This window comes from Ambystoma mexicanum, chromosome 8 (genome assembly GCF_040938575.1).
Source record: "Ambystoma mexicanum isolate Mex_15411 chromosome 8, UKY_AmexF1_1, whole genome shotgun sequence".
NCBI lineage: Eukaryota > Metazoa > Chordata > Amphibia > Caudata > Ambystomatidae > Ambystoma > Ambystoma mexicanum.
In genome coordinates, this window is record NC_090929.1 from 833,982,624 (window position 1) to 834,010,052 (window position 27,429).

General features: G+C 43.8%; 1 protein-coding gene across 4 annotated transcripts in view; it reads left to right on the forward strand.

Moving 5' to 3' along the window:
- Nucleotides 1-27,429, forward strand: part of LOC138472494 (collagen alpha-1(XIII) chain-like) — a 393,813-nt gene that overhangs the window by 201,026 nt on the left and 165,358 nt on the right. For all 4 annotated transcript variants that reach the window (XM_069610705.1, XM_069610706.1, XM_069610707.1 and 1 more), the window contains 2 exons: nucleotides 18,357-18,401; nucleotides 18,742-18,894. In XM_069610705.1, coding sequence (XP_069466806.1) covers nucleotides 18,357-18,401; nucleotides 18,742-18,894 — 198 coding nt within the window. The remainder of the gene's footprint in view (nucleotides 1-18,356; nucleotides 18,402-18,741; nucleotides 18,895-27,429) is intronic.

Consider the following 27,429-nt stretch of genomic DNA (forward strand, 5'->3'; position numbering starts at 1 on the left):
CCGCTATTTACGGTCACCGCTATTAGCGGTGACCGTTAATATGGAAGGCTAGGGTGGCGGAGGAGCTATTTGCACGGCATACGATGCCGGTAAGTGGCATTTTTTATGCCTTTAGCAGCATGGCAGTGTTTCCATTACCGGCATGGTGCAATGCTCGTGCCCGAGAAGTCGTAATGTGCCGCTTTTAGCGGTATCTGGCCAGCACGGACACGGTCATTACGCCATGCCGGTAATGTCTGTTACTTACCGCCAGGGTCGTAATGAGGGCCAAAGTCTTTTAGGATGGAAAAAAGTTTGGTTAATCACAGAGCAGCACAGCTTAATGTTCTAGAGATACTTTTCAGAGAAACTAATGCTTTAAAAGTCCAATCCCTAACTATATGAAAAAGTCAGTGTAAGAGTGGATTCAAAGTCTTAAGAAGCAGCAGAACAGCAAATGTTCCTCAGGAAGCTTTTGGTCACTAGGAAAAGATAATTTGCAATTCAACACAACGAGGAGGACCCTGCAAAAGGATTCCCTAAAGGGACACAAGCTGGCAGCTTGGGTCAGAGGTAGAGGTAGAGTGTACAGCCTGGACACCTCTTCGTGCACTCCAGTCACATTGGAGCAACTTCTCGTTTCAAGGTAAGTTATACCTTTCACCCCACAGTACCTTAAGTTAGAAGAAATGCTCATCGCTGGATTCTCCTCTGTGTAGCAGCGACTGTCCCGGTCTCCTGATTCCTCGGTCTGGGGACTAAAGGAAGGACTCTGAATGGGATGTCTCAGCAGCAGTCTTGAGAGAAGACCCTTGGCATGGATTTCTTCCGTCTCCTTGGTCACTCTGCAATTTTGGCACCTTTTTTCTCAGCACGAACAAAGGACGGTTTTCGCCATGTTGATCTTCTTCGATTCTGAAGTCCTGCCCTCTGGTGAGGTGACTTAGATGGGTCAGATCATGCCTCCTGAGGTTCACCTGGAGCTCAGCAAAGACTTGGACAGATTTGGCCTTGCAAAGATGTTGCACTACAAATGAGTCAGTGGTCTCCTGGTATTTGCGGTCTGCAGCTCCGGAAAGGCAAAGCACCTTGGAGAGTGCTCAATCTGTAGTTTGTCTCAGGGCTGGTTGGTCCCACCAGCCAAAGGGACAGAGTCATCTTCTTTGGAGCTCCTCTGTCAAGTAGAAACAGGCCTCAAGTTGAGGGTACATGCAGGGGGATGGAGTCCCCCCACTTTATTCCGCCAGTTAAAATGAGAAACATTGAACGTCCTTTTTGAATTTATGAATTAAAGCCGACATCAGGGATCAAACCCCTTTGTCGGGTTTGTAGGCCGGACACTTCACCACTGCACTATGTAACCTGATGAAGAATAACAAACAACTAAAGGGGAAATGTCCCATTTCGGTACTGCAAGTCCAAGGGAAAACATTTGTATTGGTTCTTGGAGTTTAAAACATGCACACCTTTTAATGTTTTCAAAAACACTATTAGAAAAAATATCCTCTCTTGATTTGTGTGTGTGTTGATTTTATGAAAGGCAAATGCCATTCGTCCTGTGCAATTTGGGTGGTTACGCAAAGCCAATTTAATGAAATGTGCCTATTTCACCTTGATATGAAAATTTCTTGTGATTTCACATCTCATTTGTTTGTTGATGAGTCCCCCCACTTTAATTTTTAGGACTAGCCCCCTGAGTAGAAAACAGGGTCAGGACAGTAGTGGTCGCTTCACAGTGATTGGAAGGGTCTGCAAGCGTCTCTGGTTGTCTTCAGCTTTGGTAACTTCAGTTCCAGTGGCCGACTTGACTTTCACCTCATGAACCTCACTTTCTATTCAGTTTTTCCACACACTCATCTGCAAACTCTCTCAGCAGTTTACAGAAAGGGGTGGGAGGCTGTCCAAGCAAGACAGCCAGCCCCCCAGCGGAACTGGTTCCATTCAGGCACTCAGGCAGGCAAAGGGCAGGGGAGTGAATAACTCCTCCCCTACTTCCTGCCTCCCCAGACACACGGGAGCCTAGGCAGAGACACCCAAGGGTTCCCACCAAAGGCAAAACACACACACAGACTTCTCCCTCCCAGAATGGTAGAAGAAGGGCTAACAAAGAACGGCCAGGATAGAAATGGTGAAAAAAGAAAAGAGCCACCATGTTAGAACATTTATTTATTTATTTATTTATATTTATTGGTCTTTTATGTAGCGCCTATACACTAAGCAAGTGTTTCAAAGCGCTTCAATGCAGAGAGGATAAGAAGATAAGCAAAAAACAGAATTGACATTCTTAATAAGCATTGGCACATTCAGAATGGGCAAGTGCTATGCATTTGTGCATTTGGAGGTACAACATAGAACTAAGAGAAATACAAACTATTTACAACATATCACATAATTATTGTGTGTGCCTGACTGTTGTTTCAATAATGCAAGAGCTGTACATAAACATGGAAAGAGGGGCAGAGAGAGGCTAGGGTAAGACGAACAGGGCAAAGAGTCCATCATAACTGCATGACAGCAATAAGTGCATGAGACATGAAGTAGGAGAGATGGGGAGGTGGGTTGGGGGCTGCACTGCACAGTCATAGCCATTGTAGGAGGCCTAATAGATAGAAGGGCACAGCTGCAGAGAAATAGGTGGGAGTGCCACAGCAGAATTCCAAAAAGGATCCCAGTGAGTGCAGTGCATAAAAAGGGGAAGATGTAAAAAGAAAAGAAAAAGCACACCGTCAGAACGATTTTAGACAGAGCACAATGCCAAACAAACGGGTGCAGTGATGTAACAGGCACAACCGCCTAAATGCAATTTTTAAACAGAGCATAATGCAGAGCAAAAAATATAGATGACCCTATTGTGCAAAACTGAGACTGTAAATACAGTCTGAGTTAAGAAATTGCATAATAGTTGGTAGAACACGTCCACTGCCATCAGCCATAACTATAGTGTTGTCTATGTGACTAAAAAGTCACAGGAATAGAGAAAAGGGGGTTACTGGGTATCCCCTTGGTACTCCCTATACGGTGGTGTGTGCTAATTACTCCTAGTATAAAGTTTTAGGAAGGATACAAAGTATCCCTCTATCCTTAAGAACTGTAGTTAGTAAGGATAAAGAAAGACTCTCAAAAAAGAACGCAAAGGGTGCTGTGTGCTGCAAAAGTTAGACACAGATGAAAGGGGCCCCTAGGGGACCCTGACGTCTATGGAAACAAGGCGGGTCACCACACACGATAGAGACGCCAGACACAAGGTTGTGTTCCCAAAGCTAGGGTTTTATTGCAAAGCAAAAGTCTCAGTTGGCCAACTCGGTCTCACGCCCCGCGACGTGTATCTTTAGACCTCGTGGGACGCAAGAGAGCGAATTACGTACATCATTTACATATATACAAAATGCATATCAAACAATCAGCTATGACACGGTTAACACCCCTCTTCATTGGGTTTCTTTGAACTTGGTGTGATGATGGACATCTCCATCCACTATGACACCTTCAAAAATCTATTCTAGTAACAATTTGCAATTTGTGAGTGCGTAGGCATCTTTCGGTTATTGAATAGAACATGGTGCTTCTGTTCTTGGAAGCGAACTACATACAGAGGGAGTTGCATTCCGGACCTTTCTATCTATCAGGTGCTATTCGCGTCCTGGGAGCCGACATGCTCTAGCAGGCTCAGCAAAGGGGGGCCATTAGAAAAGCATAATTCAAGCCTTTAGCGGTATTATTCTAACATATTCTACCATATAACGAGACTGGCTGGCAGCTGTGAAATGATTAAATGCCCTGCGGCTCTGCTTCAAAGCTACATTAAGGAGGGAGCCGGGCATTCTTCCTGGCGCTGCCTACGTTTGTGTTTCAGCGAAACTCTTATTATCCTCTAGGCCCTGTGGCCTTGTCCTTTTCATATACTGACAACAATGTTCCACAGTCGAGCAGTGTAAGCGGAAAATATACTGCGAAACAATAGGAACAGAAAGCAATGAGCAATGGTTAGAAAACAAAATGGCGATTCTTGTTACATCAAAATGGTCGTTCATTGGAAAACTCGAAAACCTATATTCTGTCGTATTGTGCATGAGACGGTTGGCCCACGGCCACCAAAATGCGTTTGCTGTCTCAAATTGGATGTCTAGACTGACAAACCCTCCTTTGGCCGTATGCCAAACGTCTCATCTATTTATTGAAACCTCCTCTAGTGATGATGAATCTGAAGTACTTATGTCTGAGTCTTGCATGCTACTGTGGTCATCATTGTCTTCATTAATATCTATTGCCATCAGCTCTTTCATTACTCTCATCTCATTTGGGTCTGGGCTAGTTCGATCATGAGGTTGTTTTTTCTTTGTTATCATTTGCATGCATCCTTCCGTACATCCCTCAGTTACCTCTGCGCAAACTATGGGTAAACAATGTATACAACAACAGCACGTTAGGAATATTCCGAACACCACTACTAATATTGAGATCAACTTCCATCCCCAAGATCGTAGTATTCCCCAAAACGAATATCCTATTCCCCAGCTCCCTTCTCCCGTGGGGAGTTCAGAGCTTAGAACGTGCATTTTCTTTATTGCTTCAAAGATCGTGGGGGAATAGTCATCGACATAAACGCAACATGCTGATCCCACTATTTTGCAAATTCCCCCACGATCAACCAGGATTACATCGAGAGCCATTCTATTTTGCAGCGTCATTAACCTGATTCCTCTTTCTTCCAACGTCATGTTAAATAATATATCTGTTGTTGTGTTTATTGTATTTTTTAGGATTCTGGACAGTTGCCTTATATTATAGGAGTTCACTATCTGTCCTAAAAATGGAATGAATGATTTTGCTACATCAGTTGCTATTAAAACACCTTTGTCAGTCCTTTTGACTCTAGTTCTGGATAATCTGGCCATGGCTGCTGTTTCCAAGAGGACTACTCCTGGGAACAATAGCCCGAGATAACATGTACCTCCCCAGTTTCTGGGCAACCAAGGGTATGCTTTCTCTCCACATATAAAATAAACTGGATCACCTACGTATACTGGTTCTATTTCCCATTTTAGTACCACTGTATTCAAACAACCAGTATATGTTCCAACTGAAAAAGATCCTTTCTTTTTTAGGCAAAAAGGGACAGTTCTTGGGCTATAATTCACAGTGTAAGATGGGGGAATTGCATCTTTGTCCCCTTCTGTTCTTACACGAAACGTCATTACAGATGTTTTTTCTGGCGGGGACAATCTATCTCGTCCATTTTGTTGTGTTATCTTCCGTGTGCTTTTCCTCGTGGGCTCTGGGGCTATTACTTGTGCTTTATGGAAAATGGAACAACCCACAGGCTTCATTATTATCTCCTCAAACTCATTCATGTTGGTTCTGTCTAATTGACCCGTATTACTCTCATTCCACTTCCCATAGAACATTGCACCTAAAGATGCACTACATGTAGAACTTAATGGTAATGGCTGCACATACCATCCTATTCCTTTTCCGGCATGATGTGGTAAATGGGCACATACCCAACAATTTGTTTTCTTTAGGATTGCATGTGTCATGTACATTATCAGAAGTAAGGTGTTATTCGTAAAACCTTCACTGTGTTTTTCTTCCATTGGGGGTAGGGTATAAGTGATCACCTGAACCTGGCTTTCAGTAGTGGATATATTAATTAATGGTAAAAACATTTCTAATGGGTGTATTGTTTCTACCCACCATAATATTAGGGCTGTCGATATTGGTGTTATCACGCTCATAAAGCACATTATTATTGTTAGTGCCAGCATACGATTTGTTTTACCATGCGTTTTCCTTAAACTTATAGACTTTATAACTGACTCATTTTCAGCAGTGGTGGTGCAGGAGGAGGCTGGAACCGGTCCCGGCATGTTTCTCGTTGCCCTTCTTCTTCCTTATCACAGTTCGTTGTGGATATTTCTCTTCGTTGCGCTTGCTCTGATGTCTATAAGTTCAATGGAATTCTCACAGTTCAGTTTTGCCTGTCCTTTTTAGTCTGGATTCGGTTATTCATTTTTAGGCGAGATCACTTGTCCCTTCTTAAACTGGTCAGAGGACCTTTGATCAGTTATCGCCTCAGTATCATGTGCGCCCAGCTTGTCTGCTCTGGTTCCGGATACATGTACTGTTAATCAATTATCTCACTTGTCATAGTACCATGTGCGCCCAGCTTGTCCGCTCTGGTTCCGGACACATGTACTTTTATGATCGCACCGAGGAGCCGCGAGTCTTGAATTGTCCGACTTGCACAATTCTCACGCTTCTCTCCTCTACACCCCTGGTTCCTTCTCTGTCCATGAGCGGAACCAGAGGTTGACATAAACACCAAAAGAAAAAGAATGCCGATCACTTTGTCTTCCGAGGCCGCAGGTTGTATCGCCTTGCTCCTAGTATCATATGATCCGTGAACAGTGCCGGCGCACTTTCAGATTCAGGCTTCAAGTCAGCCTGTGGCGCTTCTGCAGGTGCTGGTGTGCGGCGCACCAATGATGCAGATTCGGTCTTTGGCGTGCTGGCAAGTGCTGGTGGGCGCCAAAGGGGTGCACGATTTGGTTTTGCTGGTATCTGCAAGGCATATTTCACGTTGGTCAGCAGTGATGTCGATTCTGCTGGGCAACGTTGGGGCACTCTTTGCCCTTCCCCCTCTTTGGCAATCGTCTCAGACTTTGTTTCGAGTTTCACTTCACGTTTTGGCAGATCAGGTGGCTGCACACTGGCAACAGTTTCTTTCGTGTCTGCGACAGCTGTCTCTTTCCGGTCATCAGTGTCAGGCAAGACTTTCAATGCAGTTGGAATCTTTTTGCCATGGGTGGCATGGATCCACGACTTCCTTCCATCCACCCGTATTGCCGTCTGCGTCGCCAAAAGTACTTGATAGGGCCCGCGCCACCTGGGTGCTAATGATGACTTTCTTTCGAAGTTGTTTAGCAGTACCCAGTCTCCTGGCTCCAGCACGTGCCCCGGACTGGTATACCGCACGGGTAATGCCTCCTGCACCTGCTGATGAATCAAACGCAATTTCTGCATTAAAAGGCCACAATAAGTACTAAGCACAGGATGTTCTATCTCACTGAGTCGTTTTGGCTGAGGTGCGCACCATACATTTGCCGGCCTCCCCATTATGATCTCGTATGGGGAGAGCCCAGTTTTAGCCTGTACAGACGTACGCATGCATAATAGTGCTATTGGTAATGCATCCACCCAACACAACTTGCTTCCCGCACAAATCTTGCTAATCTTTGATTTAAGAATCCTGTTGTGCCTCTCCACAAGACCGGCAGAACTCGGATGCCTTAAACTATGGAATCTCTTATCAATCTGGAGACCTGCACATATCTGTAACACCACTGCACCCACAAAATGTGGTCCATTATCGGACCATAGGACACGGGGCAAGCCAAATCTGGAAAAATACTCCTTCAACATTACTTTTGCCGTAGTCATCGCTGTGCAGTCTTTTAAAGGATATGCCTCCACCCACTTACTGAATGCACAGATTACCACTAAGACGTATTTTAAGTTTTGGCACCTTTCCATCTCTATGAAATCAAAATGAACTACCTCAAACGGCATGGAGGGAGGGCCAAAACTGCCTGTTGGTGTCACTGTTCCCTTTCCTACATTGTGTTGTAAACACGTGATACAGTTCTGCACCAACCTCTCTGCATTCTTTTTTATATTTGCATTCTGCCATACTGTAGAAAGGTGCTGTATCATTTTCTTGGCACAGATGTGCGTAGGGCTGTGGGCCATTGTGACCATTGCAGTCACATATGAATTTGGCAACATCCAGGTTCTAGTTCCCTTGTCCACCCAACAACCCTCCAAATCCAACTCAGCAGATCCCTCTGCCCATCCCTGTATTTCATCGGCCGTAGCCTCGGCCTGCATTTCTTTGACAGTCGCAACTCCATCTTCTATCATACAGGGTACTTCCTCTGTCTGAACCCTCATCATCTTGGTATTCAAATCAGTGGCAGTTTGTTTCGCAATCCTGTCTGCAAACGTGTTTCCCTCTCCTATTTTGCATGTTACTTTTTTATGTGCCTCGCATTTCACTATTGCTAGGCGCTTTGGAAATGTGAGTGCAGACAGCAATCGTACAATCAAAGGGCCATGTTGAATTCTGGCACCATGTGATGTCAGAAACCCTCTCTCAGCCCAGAGTCGTCCAAAGTTATGAACCACTCCAAACGTGTACTGGCTATCAGTATATATATTCACATTCAAATTTTCAGAAATCTCGCAGGCTCTGGTTACTGCTATTATTTCCGCGGCTTGTGCTGAATCATACGGGATTCTTTTACTTTCTACAACACTCTCTAGGGTAGTGATAGCGTATGCGGCAGTTGTCGTGCCATCTGGTAATTTAAAACATGAGCCGTCACAAAATAACTCTCCATCCGGCTCTTTCTGTGGAATATCACTTAAATCAACTCTCCCCTTGGTTTCTTCCTCAGTGACCATTAAGCAATCGTGGGGGGTGATTCATTCTTCCCAATTTCTTTTATGGTTAATGGCATTAATTCTTCAGGATTCAAAGCGCTACACCTCATAATTTGGATATAGGCGCGAACAAGATAATCTCATATCTTGTCAATCTAGCAGAGGTGAGGTGTTGCGTCTGTGTCCTATTTAATAGAACGTCTATGGCATGTGGCACCATCAGAATTAAAGTGTGCCCCAATACCATCCCTTCCGTTTGTTTCACTGACGCAGTTGCCGCCGCGACAGATCGCAAACACTGTGGTAGTGTGCGCGCTACAGGGTCCAGCGCAGAAGAAAAATAGCCACACGGCCTATTTCTTCCACCTTGTTCCTGTGTCAAAACCACCAATGCACATCCTTCACTTTCACACACAAATAGTCTGAAAATGTTCTTAAAGTTCGGCGTACCCAAAACTGGAGCCAAGCATAATGCAGTTTTCAATCCATCAAATGCTCATTGACATTCCTCATCCCACTGCAAAGGCATAACCGTATCTTTTCTAGTCAAATTCACTAATGGTTTCACAATCAACGCAAAATTACCAATCCATTGTCGGAAATATGAAGCTATGCCTATTATGGCTCTGACTCCTTTTTGTGTCTTTGGAATAGGCATACAAGAAATACTTTCTATGCGTTCTGGCGTTAGTCTTCTCCCTCCTTTCGAAAGTAGGTAGCCCAAGTAAACTATCTCCTTTCCATTGTACTGAAATTTCTTCAAACTAGCTTTATGGCCATGTGCCGCTAGGTGTGACAGTAGTAATACAGTGCTTTCTTTACAAATCTCCTCTGTGTCTGCAGCTAGCAATAAATCGTCTATGTATTGCAAAAGTACACAACCCGTGGGTAATTCCAACATGTCTAGTTGTTCTTTTAATGCTCTACTGTAAATACTTGGACTTTCCGTATAACCTTGTGGAATCCGTGTTAATGTAAATGATCGTCCTCCTAATGTGAACGCGAACAAGTATCTACTGTCCTTGTCCACTGGAATACTAAAGAATGCGTTCTTCAAATCTATTACACTAAAATATTCTGCTGAAACAGGTATCATTGTCAATATTGTAGTGACGTCTGGCACTAGAGGAAATTGCGGATGTACTACTTTATTCAATGCGCGTATGGTACCTCATTACCTCCTTTTTTATAAACCGGAAGGATCGGGCTGTTACATGTACTGCCTGTGATTTCCTCTATTACCCCTAATTTCACCAAATCAGTAACAATACTCTTCAATCCTTTCTCACCTTCAACTGAAATTTTGGATTGCGGTATTCGCGGTAGGGTAACACCTTCTTTTAAAATAATCTTTACTGGCTCTATCTTTAAACATCCCACATCGTTGTCATGCATTGCCCATATACAGGTTGGTACTTTACTTAGTTCCCCTGGTAACGCTTCGGACATGAATTCTGACACAGGGGCATTGTGTGGCCATATCGTTAGAAACACTCCGTCTGCCATGCAATGTATAACAGAACCTAGTTTTTTCAACAAATTTAATCCCACCAAATTTTCTCCACAATTTTCTGTTAGAAGGAAAGGACAATGTTCCGTAAATGGTCCTATGGTAACTGGGACTGGTTTGGACACTGGGTTTATGACTGGTGTACCTGCGAACCCTACGGAAATATTCTTTTGCCCTGACAGTGGTATATTCGGAACCAAGTGATGGTCTCTTGAACACTTCTATGCTCCTGTATCTACAAGAAAGCGGTGTTCCTCATTCCCAACTCTCATTTCTACGTAGGGTCCTCTCTGATTCACGGGAATAGACACTGGTTCCGACCCCTGTCCTGGGCTGTCCTATTGGGGAAATAACACATCGTCTGATGTGTAATCATTACTATTACTGTAATATGTGTTTGGCTGTGTATCGAAAACATTTCCACTCTTCCCTCTATTTCCCCCACTCTGATTTCCATATTGTTGATTTTGCTGTCCCTGACTCTGGTTTGGGGCATTTCGGTTTTGGCCTTGGTTTTGATTACCTCCATTATTATGATGCTGCTGCATACTATTCCTATTCGGTCCATTCGCTCCTAGGTGTCCTCTATGCTGTCTCCTCTGACCAGACCCATTTCTTTTCTGTAGATGCGGGCATTGCGCTCGCCAATGTCCTTCCTCTTTACAATATGCACACTGATTCGGCGCCACTGTTCCCCCATGCATATTCGACCTACTCTTTACTTGTGCGTTCCCTCGCCCTATATTATGTCCTGTTACTTGCTGCAATAGTACCTGTGTTCTAATTAGACATTCCTTCAAGTCTGCCCCCACCTGTTTTAGCAATGATAATTCGTTCACCATCTCCTCCTGCCCCGGGAATGGTAACTACCGTTGTTTATTATGTGACCCCTTTTCCCCCTCTCCAGGTCTCCCGATATCCCTACTCCTGTACGTAGGTGTAGTAAACATTTTGGCAGGTGCAGTAAACATTTCGACATAATCATTATCTAATTCATCTCTAAGCTCAAAAAGTCTATACACATGTTCTCTCGCTTCTTCATCCCTCTCCCTACAGCGTGCTAATGCATTCAAATCTAACAATCGCTGTGGTGGTAATTTCCCAATTAGCTGTTTCCATCTCTCCACCAAATATTCACCCATGCATTCCAACACTACCTGTCTTTCGTTGCTTCTACGAAAGTCATACATCAAAGCCAATGTTGCCGTCCCATCATTCCCGTCTATATACATCTCTGCCTGTTGCTGCAATTCCACCTTCCTTTCCTTGCTGATTACGCTGCGGGTTACCCTCGTGCACTGCCGTTGGTCAGTCCCGCCTCTTGCCCCCGTGGTTTCAACTTCAACCCCGGGAGGAACGGACGGTACCAAGTCTGTGTCTAAGGCGGGAGGTGCGGATGGGACAATGGGAACAGCGAGTGTCTGTTGTGGGCCTGGTTGGCTAGTAGGAAGTGTTACGTGCGTGGTCTGTGGCTGTGGGAGGGCTTGAGCTACCGGAGGGGGAGCTTGAGCACCGGGCATCTCGTTGTGGGTATATCTTTTCTATATTCAACTGGTCACGCCTGCCTGCCCTTCTTAGACTCTCAGTCCACTCCTCCTCTTTTTTTTTCTTCCGCTACCTCACCTTTTGATTTATGACCGCGCGCATGCTTTGCTCTGCTTTTAAATCGGAGCATTGCTTCCTTTCTCCAGTCTTTAATAGTTTCAAATGCTGCAGGACGCGCTTTCTTTCTTATCGACACCCTTTCTAAGTTATCTATCCACGCCATCCCAAAACTACCATTAATCGTCCACTGATGGTCTTCTTGCTTTCTGGTTTACCTATGCCAAGCCTCACAGAATATTATCGCACCCACTCCATACTTCACATACATCCCATACGCCGGCGTTCCCCCAGGTGGTACAATTTGGCCATTTTCCAAAGATTGTCTACCACAGCGGAAAAACCCTGCTAAGGTGGACAATACCCCTGGCATGTTTCAACCTTCCCCTTGGTTAATCAACCTTACCTAGGGCGTTTGATTTTGCAAAGTCAACTCTCAACCAATATCAGGATGCTTTGAATCGGGGAATGACTCACCTGATAAATCAAGTCGTCTGTATACTGACGCACCAAAGGACATCGTGTCTGCGTTTCTTGGCTTCCGCCTCGTTTCGGGACCCTCGCCTCCTTGTTCTCTAGCCAGGCACGTCGATCAGGGATCAGATGTGTGCAGATCTGCAAAGGAGTCTCTCATCACTTTTACAGGGCGCCCCGAACACCTCTTGATCCCGGCTCGATCGTCCCGTCCTCGCCGTTCTCTGCATTTCTCAATTACAACGTTACGCAAAGGAACAAGTGGGGGAGGGTCACTATTCGGGCACCATCTTGAAAGGGGCCCCTAGGGACCCTGACATCTATGGAAACAAGGTGGGTCACCACACACGATAGAGACGCCAGACACGAGGTTGTATTACCAAAGCTAGGGTTTTATTGCAAAGCAAAACTCTCAGTTGGCCAACTCGGTCTCACGCCCCGCAACGTGTATCTTTAGACCTCGAGGGAAGCAAGAGAGCGAATTACGTACATCAGTTACATATATCCAAAATGCATATCAAACAATCAGCTATGACATGGTTAACACCTGTCTCTTCATTGGGTTTCTTTGAACTTGGTGTGATGATGGACATCTCCAACCACTATGACACCTTCAAACATCTATTCTAGTAACAATTTGCAATTTGTGAGTGCGTAGGCATCTTTCGGTTATTGAATAGAACATGGCGCTTCTGTTCTTGGAACCGAACTACATACAGAGGGAGTTGCATTCCGGTCCTTGCTATCTAGCAGGTGCTATTCGCGTCCTGGGAGCCGACATGCTCTAGCGGGCTCAGCAAAGGGGGGCCGTAGGAAAAGCATAATTCAAGCCTTTAGCAGTATTATTCTAACATATTCTACCATATAACGAGACTGGCTGGCAGCTGTGAAATGATTAAATGCCCTGCGGCTCTGCTTCAAGGCTACATTAAGGAGGGAGCTGGGCATTCTTCCTGGCACTGCCTACGTTTGTGTTTCAGCGAAACTCTTGTTATCCTCTCGGCCCTGTGGCCTTGTCCTTTTCATATACAGACAACAATGTTCCACAGTCGAGCAGTGTAAGCGGAAAATATACTGCGAAGCAATAGGAACAGAAAGCAATGAGCAATGGTTAGAAAACAAAATGGCGATTCTTGTTACATCAAAATGGTTGTTCATTGGAAAACTCAAAAACCTATATTCTGTCGTATCGTGCATGAGACGGTTGGCCCACGGCCACCAAAATGCGTTTGCGGTCTCAAATTGGATTTCTAGACTGACACAGATGCATTTAAAGAGATATGGAGGAAAGTATACTCCATAGTAAAGCTAAAACACAGCAGAGTTCCAAAAGTTAGAGCAAATAAGAATGAATGAGGGGGAAAAAGGCTCCCCTTATTCACGATAGAAAGAAAAAGGTCCAGAAGTCCAGCCAAAAAGTGCCAGGGGTCTCAATAGGAGAGGGGATGAAACATAAAAATGATAATATCCCTATCATACCAACAGACTAAAAATTGGTTCTTGCACTTGTCAGACCATGCAGATTCTGTTTCTGAACTGCTTGTTCAGTTCAATGCCATTGATGCATTAGCAAGTCTGGGCAAATGCCAGTGAACGTTTGTCCTCTGCTGTGTAACACTGCTTGTCAACCAATCTAAATTTCCCACCACTGATGCACTGAATGTGATAGGGCCCAATATTGGATTGACGACTCATCCATTTTGCAAAGTGAGAACATTGCACGCTGCATTGTTTGGAAAGGGTATTACTGCTTCAGAAGCACAGCTGTCACCAGGGGTAGACTGGCAACCGGGGCAAAGATGCAATTGCCCATCAGGCTGGCTGGGATGTTGCCCTTGGGCCACAGATTCAAAATGTAAATAGAACATTGAAAAAGACAGAATCCGTAAGATTCTAGCCTGCCACAAAGGAACAGAGTCCTGCAAAGCCTGCTCAGATTCTGTGTAAATGGTGCAAGGCGTTTGTCCTGCTTTCAGCAATGTTATAGAGGTGCCTGAGTGGCCCCCACACATGGGCACCCACAGTGTGTGAGAGGGAGAGCTTTCTAGGTTCCAGGGGCATACTCATACTGCCCAATGGCAATATATGCAGTGAAATAACAGATTCTGTGACCCTGATGGCAGACCTCCGCATACACCATTGTTACAACCAACAGCAGCTTAACGTGACTCCTTCTTGAGAAATAAGTAAGTGTCAATATCTGGTTTGAGATTGCCCTTGGTTTGATTCTGTACGAATCCTTCCCCTATCTGCTGGTGAATTTCTTGATCACCAGTGTGTTCATACAAAAAGAGTTTAATAGCACCCTGAATAGCACCCACGTGTTACTTATATAGTGGTTATAGAAATGGACTGTGTGTGGTGCTTACTTTTAGACACAGTTGAAAAACACACAGAGAAAGGTGTAATATTCAGTTATTATTAGAAGACTACAAACTAAGGGGGTCATTCAGAGTTGGGCACATTTTTTAATACTGCTGATGAAAGTTGCCATCTCCGCCGATGGTATTTCTGAAAATCCACCTTACTCATTTACCACCAGCAAAGGTGGTGTTTCTGGATACCGCCAGTGCTATTGCCGAAATACCACCTCCAATGGTGGTAATAAAAAAAGATTTTCAGCATCAATGTGAAAGGAGAAAGATTATGTGCAATAGTGGCTCATATCAATACTGCTGATTTTTTTATGCAGAAAAGGCTACATTCTGGCCCTTATATTCATTTTATGGGTAAGGTGGTTAAAGGAGACAATCAGAGATGCCCACATTTTGACCCACTCAACATGGCCCTTTGTAAAAACATTGTTCACTCTATTAAAGGAAAGCACCCGTGCTTCAGTGCCGTACAGTACAAATAAAGATTTAAAACATTTGTGGCCAGTTTGGATTTTTTACCTCCTCCTTCTCTGAATGACCCCCTCAGTGTGTGATTGTTTTTCATTATCTTGTCTAAAACACTCTTCTTTAATGTGACCAACAAAAGACAAACATGCCAATCCCCATCAGATGCAGATGTATACATACAAATCCACATGAACACAGATACATCCTTCCACCTATATATTACACTGTCACATATACACTCAAACATATCACCCGAGTCACACTACTGAAACACACACATCACCTGATTTGAAAACACAAATAAATATAATTGTCTCCTCTTGCTTCCTCTCCATCACTAGGTCCAAGGCGTATTCCCTTGCGGTTCTCTCTCTGTGCTTCCGTGAGTTGAAGTATGCAGCCGACTTTCCTAGAAAGTGCAACTTGGGAGCACAAAAAAGCCTTGCCCCCTCACAGTCTTTCACTGTTCATTGTTGAAATGCAGACTCCATAGCCACAATTACCAGCAAGACGCCAACCACGGCTTCTTGTCATGTCTGGCAGAGGCTGACTGGCAAATCAAGGTAGTCTGATGTCTAACTGTAAACCAGTATATACAAAAGAGGAACTCCCACATGTTCAGGAACTTAATGGAGCAAAAGACTATCTGAAAACACAAGGGTGTTCCTGAGCGAACTAAGTTGAAAACATAATTTATATAGCTATCAGTAATTATTCAGCTGGTAGCCTAAACAGCAGTTTATATCAAATTGTCAGTATTGAATTTACTGGTATCTCACCAGTCAAGGTAACCTTGTGAGAGTAAAGTGGGTACACTAGTATAGAAAAATAAACTTTCTTTTATTTTTTTGTTTATAGCAAAGAGAATAACAATTTGATGAGTACATAATACAGCAGAGAACATACATAAACAACATAGTTTATACAAACAAAGAATGCTGGTTGACCAATTCCGTCAATGAAAATAGAATTATACAAAGATTAACGAAAGTAGGGGTACAGCCCCATAATAGACTATACATATGCATGCATGCTGCCGAGAAAATGGTTTAATATTGGCAGAAAAAATATATGCCAAGATAGTTAATAGAAATAGAACTATCCCTGGCTGACCATTACTTGTTTTAGGGGTAAAGTGAATCAAAATAAATGACACAGATCATGCACTAGGCAATGAATGCTCTGTGTAGGGCCTGATTTCGGCTGAAAAGAACATCAACATAAACATTAACACACAAAGTGTTGTGTATTGGGCCTAATTTAAATCAATGACATAGGTCATGCACCAAACAATGAATGCTGTGTATAGAGCAATATCATACAGAGTGCTGTAAATTGGACCTAATATTTGGTTGGAAATCACAACAACATTAACAGTGTCGCACAAATATGCATTTGTGAAATTGAAATGTACACTTACTTTTAGCTTTGACAAAAAGTTATATAGTAGTTTACATAGGCTGGCATAGATCATGACACAGGCTGAAAGGGGTGTACATCGTTCAAAAAAGATACAAGGGACCGGAATGTGATGGTAAGACCTCATCCGAGTGCATACATCCAAGCAGATACAGCGCTGAGGTAGCTGCAAAGGGCTCCTACCGATGTCAGCTGTTTGCCGGCAGTGTAGGAGGACAGCGCCAGTAAACACACATAACTGTAAACCAGGGCAGCAGAAGGAGGTGAGGGCTTGGAATGGGCTTGGTGTGATGGGCAGTTAAAGGGTGTGGGTGGCAAGGAATTGGTGACTGAGAAATGTGGGCAACGGAAGGAGGTGTATGCAAGGTAAGAGAAGGGGATTGAGTTAATAGTTCATGGATAAAGCAAAAGGGGAACAGGTGTCTGAAAGTTAATTGAACGAAACAGGGGACATTGATAATGTTGTGAAAGGGAAAGACACAGGAAGGAAAATAGGGTAAATGAGACAGGGGTACAAATCTGGAATGGTAGGTCTGCATGTTGGGTGACTGTTGCTGAGATCTATGTCTGACCTGCATGCCACTGCATCCGATTGAGGGACTGGCTTGACACGCTTTCTTGTTTCTGACTAATTGATGCATGCTTACCTTATGAACATATGCTTTAATTACTACTTCTCATATTTTTTCAAGTTGCTTTATCATGTGACTTGCTGTTTTGAAAGTACACACGTGTACATACTAAGATTGTAATTATAGTAACTTTTCATTATAAATACGACCTTAGACTGTTTCTCGGCTGTATTTGCCTCAGAATACAGACGATTAATAGGCTTCCCCTTTGTAGATAAATTGTTCCTTTATTGAACAGTATAATACTTTAGCACTTGAATAACAACTTTACAGAACACATTTTGTGTTTCTAATATTAAAGATGGAATAGGAGAAGATGAAGTCTTCCCTGCTTTCAGAATTGGAAATTGTGGAACCAGGAAGACAGAGCTCAAATCCCCACCTTCCACACTGCATCCAATAGCTGATCCTGTGCAGATCACACCTTGTTTTCCTTAGCCAGCTGTAAAAAAGTCCTTGCTAACATGGGTTTATATTCTATAGTGTTACTCTATAAATAATTATAATTTTAACTATTTATGTTGAGCATACAAATGAGGGGGGCAGGATGACAGTGAGTGTCTTCTGTTGTGGAGTGGATACACAGGGTGCAGGTATGGGTTTTGTGTTGTGGGCTGGGGAGGCAAGAAGCCATGTATGGGTATTTTGCCATGCAAATTCATGCTTGGCTCTGGGAGCAAACCTAGACCGCCTGGTTCAGCAATGTCTTTGCTATACCAATGGATTCTCTAGCTTTGTCAACTCTTTACATTGTTCCAAAACTATGGATGGGATTGGATGAGATGCAGTCTGCTGTCAAATTGCAAACTATTATTATTTGTAACTGTCTATCATTTTGCTTATTTTACTTCCTTCTGTTCTAATCTGCAAATCCCGTGTGTACATTAATAGCAACTGTAATCTACTTATTATGTCTGCATACAATTAATCTGTAAATGTGTAAATACCTCCATGTATAGTAACTGCCTCAGATGTCGAGGCCTGTAACTCAAATTATGCGCCTGGATGCCCCTGGGCCAGGTGCGCTTTATAAATAAATAAATAAATAACGCATTGAAAATGTGGCTCAAATCCGAGGTTTCCCTTTTTACCAATTGTATTATCCTGGTGAAATAATTGTACTACGTTTGGTAGTGGGAGAATTTTCAAAGAAAACACAAACATAACTGAAAAAAGGGTTGCATAAAAGGAAAGTAATGTCAATAATGGCTGCTATATATTCTTGAGATTGTGTGGGAGGGACAGAGGTTGGTAATGAGTTTACGTGTTCTTGAATTTGGAGCCACTGCACAGTGGACTTGGGTCATTGCACTATGGGCCACAAAAGTAAACTTGCCCTCCAGTCTAAATGTTGTCAGTCTTCCCCTAGCTGCCACAATTCAAAATGCTAAAACTCAGGCATAAAAAACCTTGCCTACAGTAATATGTGACTGGTGTAATGATTTTGCCCCACAGGGAGAAGTCGGTTTACCTGGCGTGCCTGGTCTTGACGGGGAGAAGGTGAGACAGTTGAAGTTTGTTAATTTGTGGTTGGATTTTGGATTAAACTACATGAGGAATTAAAATAGCGAAGGGATACAATGAATAGCATTATAGTTCTGTAGTTATTGGCGCTTCCTGATGTTTTACTAGGTTTATGAGGTTGTTACATGGTGAGGTGCTGCAGGGATATTTGTGGAAGGCAGCCATGTTTCTCATGTATAAAAGCAAGTGTGATAGTGTATTAATGCAATAGTGGGTGATACCAAGGGTATTATATTGTAGGATGCCTATTGTAGGACCAACTGCTGCTCATATTGTGAAAGTGGATTCTTTAACATTGTACGCTTATTGATTTTAGGGTCCACGAGGCAGACCAGGAGAGGTGGGGCCTCCTGGTCCACAAGGACCCCCTGGAAAGGACGGACTTGCTGGCATCAAGGGGGAGACAGGGCTCATGGGTTTCCCAGGACCGAAGGGAGATAAAGGAGAAGCAGGACAGACAGGATCACCTGTAAGTGGTTCAAATCAGATGTTCTTATATATGATGGCAAAATTAGAAACATCCAAGATTTAATGAGCAGTTACTTTAGAAAATACAGATGCAAATGCGTAGCTCATTTTTGTGCCATATCTGGAACTAATCTGCATAGATTCCAATCTAAGTACCAAAGGTGCCCGGTATGAGAATCAGAGAAACACCATTATGAGGCTTGGCCAGTGTAACAACTGCACGCTTATTATTTTGTTCATACAGGATACCTGTTAGGAGGTTTTACTGCAAACCCATTGGTGGGAGATGGAAAGACAAACCTGGCTATGGGAAGGGTTTCCACTAATTTAGTCCTGACTCTTACAATGGGAGCTGTGACTGAACGGTCTGGTTTCACTCTTAGAGGGTTGGTACTGTTAAGATGGATATCTAAAATCTGGCCTGATGGACAGATTTCAGAAGGCCACCTTAGTTATAGTGAACAGGGGAACTCTTGAGAGTTTAGTCGAACCGAATCAAGGTAAGCGTGGAGAGTAGTCTCAGGAGTGAGTGTGGTGAAGGGTCCACAATGAATCCACACAGTGAAATACACAATGATTCTGCTTAGACAGGTAAGCACAAAAATACTCTATATTTATTATAGGCCCAAAAACACACCAGAAAAATGAATCAAGCAGGTAATACTATCACACAAAACTCAGTTATAAAACAGATATACATATATACAGTGTGACAAATCCTGGGAGGTCATCCCTTCTCCCCGAAGGGGAGACCCTTCCTATAACACCAGGGCGGTGATGCAGCTACCCGAGTCCCCCTGGGAGTGGTACTCAGTGGGTGGATCTCACGGGGAGGGATTCCCACTCTGGAATTCAGGGAGAACATCATGGGCTAATGTGGTATAGTCCACCCTCAACCACCTTTCTTTCCTCATCTTCTTTTCCTTCCTCTGGTCCCACAAGTTCCCCCATGTATTTTTGCTATAGCATTAGTACCACTAATACTGAGACGAGGAAGATCAGAACTGACTACACTGAACTGTCACCTCAATATACTTGGACGAAGAAGAAGCTCTGCACCAGAAACAACTCACAAGATGATTGGATTGAGCAGTCTAGCTTTGGTCTTCCATTGAACTTAAAGGGAATAAGGACTAACAACATTGTCAGTCCCTCCCTGGAGGCAGTCAGTCCCTCCCCGGAGACACCACAAGCAAGGCAATCACTGTGCAGACGGAAGAGCTGAACCTGCAGCTACTGACTGGGATGTGGCGGAAGGCGAGATGGTGTCCCTACCTGCTTGGAAGAGAACCGAGGTCTGAAGGCCGGTAGAATCTTAGGCTCCCGACGCAGAAGAGCGCCGGCGAAGACAGTCCAGCAGGTATGCATAGCCGGTCTCCTGGAAAGTGCTGGGGACCCAGATACGACAATGCACAAACAGAAAACAGCGTAGAAGAACCGTCGGAAGTTGCAAGGTACCCAGAGACCGAGGTGAGAGACCAAGAGTCCATATAGAATTACTGGGGTGGCCCAGGGACCTCGTTAGGGACAGTTTTCTAAAGTCCAACTAAGGGCTTCATAAAACCATATCTGAGGCCGTACAAAAACTCTATTCTTAGTATACGGCTGTACCACTTAAGCATGTGGGTAGCAAGGTGATTCAAACCTAATAGTTAAACATTCAGGAGAGCAATATACTATTCTTGGTGAATAAAACCAGATTAGATATACTTTTAGAATACAAACAATAGTTCAAGGGTAGTTGACCCTAGTGGTCATGCAGTGACACTCTGGTGTAGAATTCATTGAATAGACCAACCCTGTTACAAGTATAAACACAGCTCAGAGCTAGTTAAAACAACTCATACACTTTCTGGAGGGGCCTCAAGCTACTCGATGATAAGTATAAACACTTAATAACTATTTTAGAATGCACCAAGCAATTCAGGGAAAGCAAAACCCAATCACAGTTTAAGAAAGACACAATGGCCCTCATTACGGGGTTGCTGGAAAACCCGCTTGTACACAGCAGGTTTCCGTCAACCCCATGACAGTCATACTACCGCGCGATATCTCGATGCCACCAGGATAACACAAGGTCAGCAGTTACGGTTACTCCCCATTTCCATGGAGTCTAACAGGACTCCATGGAAATGGGGACACGGAAGCACTGGCACCGTTGCTAACGGGGCTGGTGCTTCTGTGACAACCATACCGGTAGGGGGCTGAAAGCCTGACAGCTCAGGCCTGCTGGGGATCCGTGGCTTCTACCAGCATCCTTGTAGTATGGAGGTCTGGAAAGGGTGTTGGTAGGTTGCTACCGACACCCTTATTTCCAGACCGCCATACAGGGAATGAGGCCCAGTGGATTTCAAGGTAAGTAATTAACCTTTTGGTGCATGCCTTTCCGCTACCTAATAGCTAGTTGTACCCAGTATACTTTTCAGAAGTGTACAATAACGTTTCTAAGGCAAGTAAGAACTTTAGGAAACTATTTTAGAATAGCACTAATAGCATTTCAGGGAAAGCACAACCCAGTGTTACAAGTTTAGTAGAGCAGCAGCTATTCAAGGTAAGTACAGACCCATATACTTTTAAGAGAGGCTACAAGCAACTCAAAGACAATTATTAACTTCCAGACTGGTTTAGATCTGTATAAAGCAGATAAGGGAAAGGAAAACCCAATGGTACACTTTAAGAATGACAATCTGCAATTCAAGGTAGGTAAACCCTAATGGTAAGCTTTTACACTCATCCAGTTAAGAATAATAAAACAGTACACTTATTTTTGGAATCTGGAACACTATTCAAAGTAACTTATATACTTTTTACAGGTAACTACTTTGATAGTAGTGCCCACGCCTACAATTGTTACAGGAAAATGGCAGTAATGACAGCTCCACTGCTTAAATAGTACTGGCTTGCATTAGCAATTGTTACAGTTACTAGCTCCTAGGTACTTTTACACTTGTTCTAGTTTTCAAGAGAGAAGCCTTATCTTTTGTAGTCCTTCCCTAGTCTATAGCACAAGTTTTCTCAGAGGAAGAAGATGGATCCTAGTGGTCTAGGTGCCAGCTCTAGGTAGGTCAGGATAGGGTTTAGATGCAGGAAAGTCAAAGTTCCATAGGATATCGTCTTCAATAAGTAAGTATTAACTTCAGAATTAAGGAAAACGTGTTCAGGGACTTCAAGGAAGGCTCACTATATTTGTTCCAGCATTAGGCCTGGGGTAATGGCATGGGCAAGCTCCCAACCACACAAATCCACCCCTCAGTCTCACAGGATTCACACATGGCTTAAGGTAAGTGGTACCCAACCCAAAACAGTACCTTAGGTGAAAAGAAGAGCCTCTGGGTGGATGCCTTCAGGATGCAGCAGCACACGACCCAGTCCCTAGATTCTTGGTCAGCAGACTGAAGAAATGGACACTGGATAGGAACCTGCAGGGGTAGTCACCAGAAGAGGCTTCCACCAACAAATTCATCTTGGATTCTCATGGCTCTGTAGTTTTGGCACCTTTGTACAGGAGTCAGATGAATGAATATCGGCGGTCGGATTCTCGTCACTCTCTCAGTCCTGCACTGTGGTAAGGGGACTTCAGGCATTTTAGTCATGTCTCTAGAGGTCCAGTAGGAATGCACCAAGGTTTCAGCAAAGTTCGGACTTCAGAAGACCATGCACTGCACTCATGCTCAAGGTCCCCTGGTATTGGCTGTTTGCAGCCCAGGAAGGTCACAGCACATCGAGGGATGGCTCGTTTTGCAGGTCCTCTTAAGACTAGTCGGTCTCACTGGCCTCTTATTAGCGTTTGACATTTTCAGGACCCCCAGGGTGGTTGGAAAGAAGGCCTACATCAGGCTCTGGTTACACACAGGCTTTCTGGTAGCTGGATATGGTTACAGCCATCGTTTCTTCATCATCCCCTTTGGGTTTGGTTACAGTGGACAACTTGTCAGCAGCTTCCAGAATCTGAGTATTTCTCAGGAACTACAGCACACACTCTCTGCAAACTCTCCCTGCAGCTTACAGAAAGAGGCAGTCTGGCTTTTCAATTAGGACAGTCAGCACCCCAGTCGGAACTGGTTGCTTTCAGGCAAGGTGAAAGACAAAAGGCTGCAGAGTTCGACACCTCCCTCGCTTCCTGCCTTCTCAGACACGCTGAAGAAAAAACTTCAACCGAGGTTGTTAACTCCTAGAATGGAAGAATAAGACCTCAGAAAGAATAAGCAAATGAAAATGGCAAAAAAGGAAGGAGCTCACCGTTCTAGCAGAATGGTGGCCCTCCTGTGCATTACTGCAGCTGATTTGACAGCCTGGAGTAATAATGACTAAAAGTCATAAAAGTAGTTTCACTGCTACCAGCCATTCAAGTAAACTTGCAATTGTAACAAAAATGGTATCAGGTAAGTAAGAAAGGGGATATATTGTATCCCCCAGCACTCCCCATAAGGTGGGGTGTGCCGGCTCACTAAAATAAATGTAAACGGGATGGGAAACCCACTTTACTTCTTGGGAACACCCAAGAAATAATATGAGAATTAAAAGCAAGCCATTTCAGTTCAAATGCTGTGTGCAGCCATAGTACTTTACAGTCAGTCCAAAGTTATAGGAAACAATAGCTCTAATCACACACTATGCAAAGACATATAAAAGTTACCCATAAAAGAGTAAAAGACTAGCTGACAGAGGAAAAAGATTCCCACTCACCTAGGAAGAATGGAAAAATAATCACAAAGGCTAGCAAAAAGTCATGGGGTTGACACCGGTCAGGAAGCTGTATCACTGAAATGAAAACCTTACCTAACAGGCCTCAAGGGCACTACAGAAGCCAATACAAAGAGGTCTGTGAACCGAGAGAGGGAAATAGAAACAGTGGACTCGGACACGAGAAGTTAGTGTGACAGTGTCTAGGACCTGAGAAAGAGAAACCAATGTAACGGGGTCTGGGACCCAAGGATAAGAAAGCGGAAAGACAGGATCAAGGACCCTCTGGAGGAGTGGCGCTATTCCTGGCAGGTGAGTGTACCAGGGATACTATGAAGATCTAGTTAAGTACAAACATAGAGACAGTATTCCTGACAGGGGAGTGCACTTATCAAATATGTGCCACCAGCCATCTAACAACACAGTTAAACCTCACCAAGGGTAAAATGCAGGGTGCTCTGAGAGCACAACAGCACAGGTAACCAAATAGCCTAAGGGCAGCATATCAAAATTCAGTATGAGCCTTGAAGAAGTCTTAAAAAATGTATTTTCCGAATCAGCTCTGTGAACATATTCTGAAAGGCCACCCTATTTTAGTGAACAGGAAAAAATACACAAACTGTCTAGCCACACTCTATCAAGGTATTTGCGACAGAGCAGTAAGGCTTACACTAAGAGAGTGTGAGAGTGGTGAAGGGTTCAGTTAAGCACCCGCAGATCACTCTTAATAATACACTCTGAATAAAACAAGTTTGGCAGAATGTATATAAATGCAATTATATATTTAAGCTTGAACAGCACTCATCACTTAAATACCACAGGTAAGTATCGCACTAAACATACAATTGCAACACATTTACTTTTAGGGTGCCCTGGCTACAGAGCACCAGCATTTTACTTTTAAACACAGTTACATCAGAAATAGAACATTGTGGAGGAGCAGAGCAAGTGAAGAAAGAACAGGGTAATTATTAACCCATTTAGAGAAGTAACAGGTAAGGAGGAAAGAAGTTGAAACACAATACACAACCTTATATTTATAAGGTTCTACACTTAAAATGTTCTGGGTGGATTCGTCTGCGCAAAGACGTTGCACTGCAAATGGGTCGGAGGTCCCCTGGTATTTGTGGCTTGCAGTCCTGGAAGGTCACGGCACCTCAGGGAATGGTTCAATCTGCAGTTTGTCTTGGGGCTGGTTGGTTCCACCAGTCAAATGGAAGGAGTCGTCCCCTTCGGCGCTCCTCTGCTGAGTAGAAATCGGTGTCAGGACAACAGTGGTTGCTTCACGGGTACTGGAAGTTTCTACAGGCATCGCTGGTCGTCTTTAGCTTTGGATCTTCTGTTCCAGTGGTCGACTTGCCTTCTGTCTCAGGAACCTCTCCATTTGTTCGGATTTCCCACTCACTCCTCTACAAACAATCCCTGCACTTTACAGAAAGGGGCGGGTAGCCATCCAATCAGGGCAGCCAGCCCCCCCAGTGGGAACTGGTTCCATTCAGGCACTCCTCCCTGCTTCCTGCCTTCACATACACACTGGAGCTTAGGCATGGACACCCAAGGGTTCCCGCCAAAGGCATAACTCGCATTCAGACCTACCCTCCTAGAATGGTAGAAGAAGGGCTAACAAAGGACAACCATACAGGAAATGGTAAAAAAAAGAAATGAGCAACCATGTTAGAACATAGGTGACCCTTTGGTGCATATCGAAGCTGTGAATATAGTCTTCGGTAAAAAAAAAATTGCACCAAAGTTGGTAGAACACGTCCACTGCCACCAGCCATAACTTTAGGGTTGTCAGTGTGTCTAAAAAGTCACAGGAGAAGAGAGAAGGGGGATACTGGGTATTCCCTTAGAACTCCACTTAAGGTGGTGTGTGCTAATCTCTCAAAAGTTAAAGTGCTAGGAAGGATACAAAGTACTCTTTTATTCTTAAGAACATTAGTTTTTAAAAATAGTCAAATAATGTCAAAGGAGAACCCAGGGGGTTCCCAGCAACACTGTAGATAGGGTGCTGTGTGCTACAAAAGTGTAACACAGATGTCTTTAAGAGATATGGAGGAAAGCAAGACTCCATAGTATAAGGTGAAACAAAAAGAACAGAGATCCCAAAAGTCAGAGCAAATAAGAATGAATGAGGGGAAAAAGGCTCCCCTCATTCACGATAGAAAGATAAAGGTCCAGAAGTCCAAGCAAAAAGTGTGAGGGGGTCTCACTTGGAGAGGGGATTAAGCATAAAACTGATAAATCTTCCTAATGCTGTACTAGTCCCCTGTCCTTCTGTAATAAAGAAAATTGTGTCAGCTGGTTTTACCTTCACCTTCTTTGGCATCTCTGTCATGCTAACTTTCTTTCTACCCGGTAAATCTCATAGTCTATTTTCATGCAGAGTTTTCTTTTCCACCCCACTCGAGCTCATCTCTGGGAGCCATGAATATTTAATAGGTTCTGGCCTTATCGCTGGTTCCTCCAAATCTGACCAACCACCTCTCTCGCTATAGCTGTGCCCATAGATGGGGCCCATGCAGGCTCCTCTTCACCGCTCTCCTTGTCATCTTCGTCTTCCATCATTGTGTCTTCTTCCTCTTCATCCTATCACCAAAATATAGTATTCTAAGGGGATCTGGCCCATGTGTTCAACTCATAACCTCTCCCAGCACATCCCTATCTTCCTCTTGCTGATTCATTCCCCAAATTCCTCTTACGCTGATATTATCTCTTATGTTCCTGGTTGCGCTGTCCCTTTCTCTTCTTATGGCATGTTCTTTCATCTCATCTAACAATGTGTTTCTTCTCATGATGTCATCAACTTCCTTATGACAACTCTCTAAACTTCTCTCATTTTCCCTCTCTTCATTCCGTCTTCTATCTCCTTCCTTTTCTTCCTCTCTCTTCTGTCTTTTTTGCCTTTCTCAGACATCCTCTTGTCTACTCGCTTTTTCCTTTTCCTCTCTGCGTCTTTCTCGTTCTCTCTCCTCCACCCTCTTCTCCTTCTCTGCCTCCTGTTTATCTCTACCTTCCCTCACCTTCTGATTACCTTCATCACTACCCTTTCCAACTAGTTTCAGTAATATCTGCCCTCCTATCCATTTGTCTGACACAATCGCTATCTCATCTCCCTCATCCTGCGCACTTTTCACTGTAAGTTAACTTGAATCCTGTGCCGCGCATCAGATTTCCCCTCTAAGAACACTGGCCTCTGTCACCTCACTTTCTCAACCTTTCATACTGTGCTTTTCACTATGTGCTGGTGGCGCATATATGGGGGTTGCAAAAGCCTGCAGCTGCCTTTAATGTGTATAATCCCTGTATGATTAGGGACGGGTCACTTGTTAGAGGAAGAGAAGGGAGAGCTATGGGCTCTGCGCCCATTTCGCCATGTTGATTAAGCATCTATTCTTTCTCACTTTGCTCCTCGCCTTCTTCTTCTTTGAACACTTTTCAATCTATTCTGTAATTGTTTTCCCTTATGGGTGGCATGTAAATATGTTTGCATATGTTGCAGCATCAATTTTCTAATGAGTGGTGCCTTATGGCCATGGCATAAACCTTTTGCCAGACGTATTTCTAACCCATTCAACATGGTACTTGGGAACATAATTTAGCAATGATCAAGGAATACTGCTTGAACCGTTGCTCGACTTCTTTCCGCTCCTCTTCAGACCTCCTCCCAACAATAGCTTCCCCAATGGTACCACACCCACGTCTCTCTCTCTCTCCGAGACCAAGTCCTCAATAGCCCACAATTCTTCTTTTGAGCAACACCACAAATGACATTCACACTCCAGACCCCTTTACCTGGCTCACAACACCAATTCACTTTTCCTACCAACACAAAGAAAAAACACCTGTATAA